The following is an 8,686-nucleotide window of genomic DNA, read 5'->3' as shown; positions in this document are numbered from 1 at the left end:
TGTTTTTGTGGTTGATGTCGCACTTGAGATGACAATCTCTGACAGAGGCGTACAACTGATGAATCGCCAGTCTGTTCTGATCATAGAGATGAGAACATTTAGCTAAATGTCAATTATTAAATGTAACCAACTCCTGCCATCATGCATCTAGGGATTACTAAATAATTAGGCTTATCAGCATCTACAGACAAGAAAAACATTTTTCATGTGCTTTTTTTGTTGAATTCAAAGCCTTAGCAATCTCTACAGTGTTTTGAAACGGTGTATATTTTGCACACTGAATTAGGGCTGCTCAAGTATGAGAAGAAAAAAAATCATAATCCCAACTATTTTAGTCAATACTGCGATCATGATTACTTGAAATACCTGAAGAAAAGTCCGCACGCTCTCAAACATCGAAACATAATCATGTTTTAAATATGAAACTCAAGTTAAATCAGTGTAATTAATTTAACATATGACCTTTCCTAAAACTATATCCCACTTTTATTGCAACAAAAAATGCAATTCAGGTTTGGAATATTGAAGAAATGGGTAGCAAATAAGAGCAAAACCTGAACTTGAGATTTACTTTTCAGTATAGTTCACTTTGCACTGGAATTCTGAGACAATCCGCAATGTATAACGATGTCCTTGCTCCACATATCCTATATTCTACAATTTGGTTTGATTGCAAACTAAAACATGAAGCAATTCCAACTGGCAACATGGAAAACATCAACGAGATTCTGAAGCTTGCTAACAGGAAACAATTTATATCCGGATGGGAATATTAGCCAGTCTGTTCTTTAATCATTCAGCCCTTGGGGGATAATTAGGAACTTTAGAGTTAGTGAACTTGGATTTGTCTGATTATTGCATACTCTGAAAAAAGTGTTGCATGCAAAACTGTTGCAAACAATTTATTTGTGTTGAATTTAAACAAACAAATAAAATTTAACAATGTTCAACTTAATTTGTTTGTTTAAATTCAGCCCACATAAATTGTTTACAACCACTTAAAGTAAAAAAATTGAGTAAATCCAAAGAATCATCTTTGAATATTTTTTTCAGTGTACTGTCTCATTCTCCAAAAGGGACCTACACAGATCTGGTCAAAGTGTAGTGTACACCAGACTATCCAAACTCTCAGTTGCTTAAGGACTCTATTTTTGATTCAAAAGACAGTTAAATAATGTGATTTCCCTGCATTGCAAGTAAACACCCACACATGTACAAAACACAGTGCCTGCCTGTCTGTCTGCTGTCTCAAACTATTTCAGACATGCAGGAAGCCATAAAAGGAATATCCACTAAAATTTATGTAAATTTACAGATTATAGATAGAAAAAAATATTCCAGATCAACAACAATAGAGAATATCATGTATTTTCTCCACTTACAGCTTACAGAAATGTTGTTTTAAACTATACACCAGACACAAATATGGTATGCCATCATTTGTTTTAGTGTGGCATAAATCTAAACTACTATCACAGCTTTAACATCTCACAAAGCGCCCTTTTAAACGTGAAGTGTTGTCAGTCAACATAAAAAAAAGTACGAGGAAAATACAGTTTTTTTGCGAAAGTTTGTGAACCCCCTGCAGAATATGTGAAAATGTTAATCATTTTGACAAAGTAAAAGACCATACAATATATGCATGTTATTTTTGAAGATAAATGATCCTTAAATTTTTCTCTGACGAACATGAAAGTATCATGTTTACTACTAAATAGAAAAAAATTAGGTCCCACTGTATATTAAGTGTGCTTAACTACTATGTACCTGCATCAAAAAATAAATACAGTGTATTTACTGTGTTCATAATGTATTTGAGAACACTTGTGGTGCTCTTGAGTTTGGGATAGGGGTAGGGTTATGGACAGGTTTGGTGGTATGTGTAGTTTTAAGGGTGGGTTAAGGTGTAAGGGATGGTCAACAGTGTATTTACAAATGTAATTACAGAAGTTAATTACTGATGTAATTACATACAGGTATTTAATGAAGCATAAGTACACAGTAAATACATGTATTTACACAATAAGTACATTGTAACAAATTATTAATTTTGGTGTAAGTACATAGTAGTTAAGGACACTTAATATAAAGTGGGACCAAACATTTATTACAACAAAATACTAAATATTCTGACTTCCAACTTCTCCTAATGCATTGTAATTCATTCTGGAGAATCAGTGAGCTTTTGAATCTTTTTAATATTTGCGTTTGAGTCCCAAAAGATGCTGTAAAACTGTACAATCTTCAGGACCTGAAACTTTGGCCCAATCCCAATTCTACCCCATAGCCCTTCCACTTGCCCCTCGTTTTACATATTCATGTGAAGGGGTAGGGGTGTCCCAATTCTCTTTAGATAGAAGGCGTAGGGCTAAGGGGAAGGGCTAGATACCCCTTCAAATAGAGATTTTTCAGGAGCACACTCGAAACCAAGGGGTGAGAAAATTTCCCAGAATACACCAGCTACAATGACAGCATGGCTGCACACGGAAGTAAGGAGATGCACAAATTAGTATTTTTCTGTCATTATTACGAATTTTTTACAACAAACAAGCATATGTTTTAATACATTTTAACAGCGTTCGTGTTTTACCGCCACGTAAAAAAAAAACACTAAAATAAAAACCTCTAACTTTCAATATCTATAATCCATAATAATAACCCCTTTAAAGCAGTCCCACAACATTCTGTCACTCAATGACACTCTAATACCCAGTCAGAAGAGTCTAGTGGCTGGTAATGAGCTTTTTACAGTGTCTGCTATAATGTTAATGTTGTTTTTGTGTGTTTACATAGATGAATATGGCCATTGTGTAAATGCACAGTACAGTTACGATCTTATAGCCACATTATATCATTATGATAACATGATATACGCCTTCAGTGACACGCAACTGGAATAACTACAGCAGTCGCGATTGTCAATCTCATATGAAGCAAGAGATCGCGATGACATATGATGACGTGTGCAGGTGTTGTAGTGGTGTCCCAATTCTTAGGGGTAAGTTTTGAAGCTCTTCCCCTTCACACTCTATTTCAAGGACCAAGGGGAAGGGGTAGGGGTACAAAAATAGAATTGGGATTGGGCCTTTGACGTCAATATGTTGTCAACCTCGAAATGAAAAGTTGACTCATTTATCCAAATAACTTTTCAGAAGTGCTCTAAAACACCCGGGTGGGGATGGACATAAAGTGGTTCTTTTATTGATAATTATTTTTTTATTCTCTGTCATAAATCACCCTAAAAATGACCTTACTTCGTTTTTCCCTGTTCTGACTACTTCCACTAAAGAAAAGACGGCTTTGCTCTCTTAACACCTGCTTTTCTAAAACCTAAGACTAATGCTAATGGCTGGGATGGTCAGACAACATCCTCTACAACATTTTCAGAACTACAATTCAGTCATGTTAGAGTAATGCAAAGCAAAATGAATGATTTAAGTTTAGAAGCAGTGGATGGATGTCCTTTGCTTACTTTCTTTATATATATATATTCTTGCAAAACAACTCCAGCTACTTTATTTTTCCTGTTCATCCGTAATGCAATGACTTCATTTACAAATATTACATGTGAAATAATGACTAGTTTGAAGGTTTGATGGATGACTTTGTCACTGCTGCACCATCTGTGACGCTTTTCTAACACAAGACAAGACTGAAACCCTTTCAGATGACTTTCAGAAGCAGCCGCATCTTCTTGTTTCGGCCAATTATGGTTTCGAGTTGAGTAAGGTTTGCCATAAATTGTACACCTAAGTGTGGACGCTCTTCATTAAGGAGACAGCTAAAGAGCTATAGATCTGTACTTAAAGATAGTTGCACTTTACCTGCTATTTAAAATACAATTACAATTGCAGTATTTAAAATACAATTATGAATGCAGTATTAATTGGTTCATTGATTCATTGAATTCATATTGACACAGTGAGATATGTGAACAACTGAAGACCAAATGGAAAACCTCACCCAAGTATGTCAAGACGAAATGAATGGAAAATGGATGCATACATAGCAGCACCAACATTAATTTATTAAAATCTCAAATGTCTGTCACATCAAGTGTTCTTGCTTTATGCTTGAGCAAAATTTAATAAATATTAAATCCAATTACTTTGTATAGCACGTTTCACAATAATTATCGCCCCAAAGCAGCATGTTTTTACATTACAGATATAAACAGAAAAGTTAAGGACTGTGTATAGGCTGGACAGTTTATAAACATAGTTAATCTTATGTGTATTAAGTGTTAGTATTATAAATAATAATGGTTACTCGACAGTTGGCCAGTAATTGTATTTGGAGCTACTACAACACCATACACAGCAATGTAAGAAGAATGTTAAAAATTATGTTAGTAATTATGAATTATTATTAATTATTAAAAGAATAATGCTCAAATAAATTGAGTTTTTTTGTCTTTTGTAGCTGTAATCTAACTGAAATCATTCAGTATGGAACTAATATAGTCAAAACTTGCATGGAACTACTTTAGCTGCGCAGGTATCTGAAAACTAATCTGACCTAGATTGTTATAATGTATGTAATTTCCTTAGATTAAGGAGTTGTTGCAACCAGTCCCTCTTACTGATGTACTTGACCTTCAAATCATGTCAAACAAACCATCGCCTACTACTGTGACTGTCACAGACTGTCTAACAACTTCTCAGTGGAAAACTGAACCCCAGACGTTTAGCTAACACTGTTCTTCTCAAGAACACTTTGTGTGACAGACATATGTGGGACTTTCATCAAACTGAAAACCACTTGGTGGAACAATGAGGTGAAGATGGGATCTAGCGTTTGACACAATAAGCAGTGTGTGGCATTTAAGAAAACATTACCTATTAATTAGAAAAAATAAAATAAAAATGCAAATTAGAATTGCAATAACTATTTACCTTATAAAATGCTGCTAACCACTGGCAAACTAATTCCCTAAATTTCAGAAATTTCCTTATTATTGTCTTGCATCTCAAGCTACATAATCACTTATCCATCACGTTAATCTATCAGTTACTGCAAGCTTCTCACATTTGTAATTATGACACATAATTTCTGCATGATAATATCATTTCAGCATTGATATCATGTCCGCGATAGTCACATCGCAAGATATGCAATGTTAAGTTGGAATTAAAGTCGATGAACAATTGAGAATACATGAGATTTGTGGAATCACTGCAAAGTATAACGATAACAGAGTGAAACTTTATCATTTGCATGTGTTTGCATGTAGGCATGGGTTGGTATACGATTCTGACAGTAAGATTTATTTATTTATTTATTTATTTATTACATATTTATTGCCACATCAGCAACTTATGGCTATTTCGTGGCCAAATGGATATACATTAAACTATTACATGATAAAAACAAATTCGTATTATATGAAAAAATTAATTAATTAATTATTATATATAAAATATAAATAGATAAAATTTACAAAAAAATTTATTCAAAGTTAAATATGGTTTTTCAGTTCTATTTATGATAAAAAAAAAAAAAATGTAAAACTCTTCCTGGTGGTACCTTTTTAAAAATGTCCATCAAAGTACTCTCTCTGACAGTAAGATAACCTTGGATAAAAATATCACAGTTTCGCTGTATTGTGATTACTGCTCTAAAATATATCCTTTTTAAATGTCTGGGTAAAAACTCAAAACTTTTTTCCCTTTTAAACACAATATATGTTATTTTAAGAAACATTTAAAATATTTTGGAGCAGTAAACACGTCAGGCTAAATAATTCAAATGACTTCTGCTGTCTTCATTTATGTCAAAAACTGATTTTTCACAATTTAAAATGGCATCTTTGGATATCTTTTTCTGCTGGAGATACTGTTGTCCTAAAAAAAAAGTAAACAAAAAAAATTGTACACACCTAAGGAACGGTATTGCAAAAAATTGTGATGGTTTTAAAACCTTGACTTTTTCAAACAGCGATATACCTTGAAAACAGTTATCGTCCCATGCCTATTTGTAAGTGTAAAGCATTAGGCACAATAACGTAAAAGGGGTGTAACTGTAATGAAGAACAATTTCACTGATTTATTTATACAATAAAGCCTATAAAGTGTTATTTTACATTACATTATTACACTTCTGTAACCAAATATTATTTGAAAACCATCAAGAACTGTTTATTTTACTTATTTCTTTGTTCTATTGCAATTATTGTCGCTTTTTTATACATGATTTACACCCTTACAATTTTAACCCTACCAATCTAAATTAATGATTTTTTCCACAAATCTATTAAAGCCATCTGGTGAAATTATATTCATTCAGCAAGATATATCGCAGCAAAACATAATATTGCAATGTCAGATTTTTCCAAAATCATGCAGGCCTAATATATATATATATATATATATATATATATATATATATATATATATATATATATATATATATATATATATATATATATAAATAAATATATTTAAATAAATAAATATATATATATATAAATAAATTATATATATATATAAATTTATATATATTATATATATATATATAAATAAATATTATATATATTATATATATATATTATATATAATATATATTATATATGAATATATATATATATTCACATTTACTTTATTATTATATATTTCTTGCATAAAACATTTTCAAGTATTATACATTTTACACTTTGTTCAGCAAAGCAAATTGCTTCTAAAGATCATAAGAGAACACAGTGAACTTATCCAACTCAAAAGACAAACTGATCAATCGATCAACAGACGGATAGACGCACTTTATTGAACCCTGTAGAGAAACTCAGAGCTCTTAACACTGCTGAGCAAGCCCAAGCCTGCGAGCCTTTAATATGCAGAAAACATTAATGGTCTTCTCACAGCGGGTTAAGCAGAAATCTTAACGGTAATAAAGAAAGCCCCCAAGCTATGACTTACCCCCATATCAAGCCAAGCAGGCACAAAGACTAACTGTATTTCTATATGACGCGGAGAGAAAAGTCAGACAGATATATCTTAGAGCAACAGGGTCACTGTTCGGTCATATACGCCTTTAAGATTTAACCCAATTGTACCAGATGTAGACCCCTGAAAGGGTTCATATAATACTGCCGCAATTACCCAAGCATTATAATAACCAGCGCTCAGAGGTTATTGTTACTCAACCATATCATCATTCAAAGAAAAGCTGGAGACCTATACTTCAGACAGCAGACCACACACCTTTCTGTCCTGATATTAACATGTCATTTCACACCAAGGGCAACCCTTTACTTGATTTTTCCACTGTATTTATAGTGAACAGAGGCAAGTTCCTATAAGCTTCCTACGTATGCAGCCTGCAGAAGAAGTATACTGTCTGAAGGCAGATACTTTATAAATAGGTTAACACATAAACCTATGGTTAATAAAAAAGCTAAACATTGAACACATGACTTAATGTGTGATAAATGTGCAACAGGGCAGCTAGTGTGTGTGTGTGTGTGTGTGCGTGTGCGTGTGCGTGTTTATATAGGCTCCATCTGACTGTTAACAACAACATTCATACACAAATTAATAGGATTTATTAAAACAACCTAGCTTAGAGTTCAAGTAAAACTTTATCTCTACTGCAATATAATACTGTGATCATGTTAATTACAAAGCCTCTCATATTTACTTCCTCAAAGCACCACCCCACACACAAAAAAACATTACAAATAAGTACAAATGTGAGATATACTCAGCAATTGAGTAACACATCAATGAGAGCTGTTAATAAACGACATTAAAGCCAAATGAATGTTACAAATATGACAATTCAGGATGACAGAAGAACCCTTACAACTTTGAGTCTGTATTCAGATTTATATCAACACACATACGTGGATCTGAAATACTTTAATCACATGAGCTGATTGTAGTTTTTCTAAAGTTATTATGGGAATTCTCAGCCACGTATTACGTTAAACTACCTTGCTAACCGGTTAGCATGCTAGAGCTCTACCTTTATGAGTTTCTAACATAAACCCAGTCATCCTGCTAATAATTGCTGTTTATATTAGGCATATCTTTAAAAATAAATTAAAAACACAACATAAATTTGTTCCCGACAGAAAGAGTATTAAAAACCGCCGAAAAGGCACAGAGTTTATGAGGCCAGTCGTTAAATCCCAGCGCCATGTTGTTGTTGTATTAAACGCCAAACGTTGGTGGACGAAAAACACAGTTAGATAAACAAATCTGACACAAGCCTGTGAAGGAAACACTGCTGAAATAAACTAACACTTAATACTTACCATCACACACTCCGTTTAATCCCGATAAAACGATCAAGAGTCGCAGGATTTGCCGTGGGTCCATCCTTACAGGACTCCCATCGCACTGAGAATGCGCGTGAATACTGTTGCCGCTCGCGCGCTCCCTACTAGATGAGCGCGCGCTCTGAGCACGCGCATTACACAGGATAGATGATAGATAGATAGATAGATAGATAGATAGATAGATAGATAGATAGATAGATAGGTAGGTAGGTAGGTAGGTAGGTAGGTAGGTAGGTAGGTAGGTAGGTAGGTAGCAGACAGACAGGCAGGCAGGCAGGCAGGCAGGCAGGCAGGCAGGCAGGCAGGCAGACAGACAGACCGACCGACCGACCGACCGACCGACCGACCGACCGACCGACCGACCGACCGACAGACAGACAGACAGACAGACAGACAGACAGACAGACA

General features: G+C 33.9%; 1 protein-coding gene across 1 annotated transcript in view; it reads right to left on the bottom strand.

Annotated features, from left to right (window-relative positions):
* acvr1bb (activin A receptor type 1Bb) overlaps positions 1 to 8,356 on the bottom strand; it is a 37,548-nt gene extending 29,192 nt beyond the window's left edge. The window contains exon 1 of the mRNA XM_056459349.1: positions 8,255 to 8,356. Within this exon, the coding sequence (XP_056315324.1) occupies positions 8,255 to 8,318 (64 nt within the window). The 5' untranslated portion in view covers positions 8,319 to 8,356. The remainder of the gene's footprint in view (positions 1 to 8,254) is intronic.
* Between the last annotated feature and the right edge of the window lie 330 nt (positions 8,357 to 8,686).

Source organism: Danio aesculapii, chromosome 6, assembly GCF_903798145.1.
Source record: "Danio aesculapii chromosome 6, fDanAes4.1, whole genome shotgun sequence".
Classification (NCBI taxonomy): domain Eukaryota; kingdom Metazoa; phylum Chordata; class Actinopteri; order Cypriniformes; family Danionidae; genus Danio; species Danio aesculapii.
This window is presented reverse-complemented; position numbering and strand designations above follow the sequence as displayed.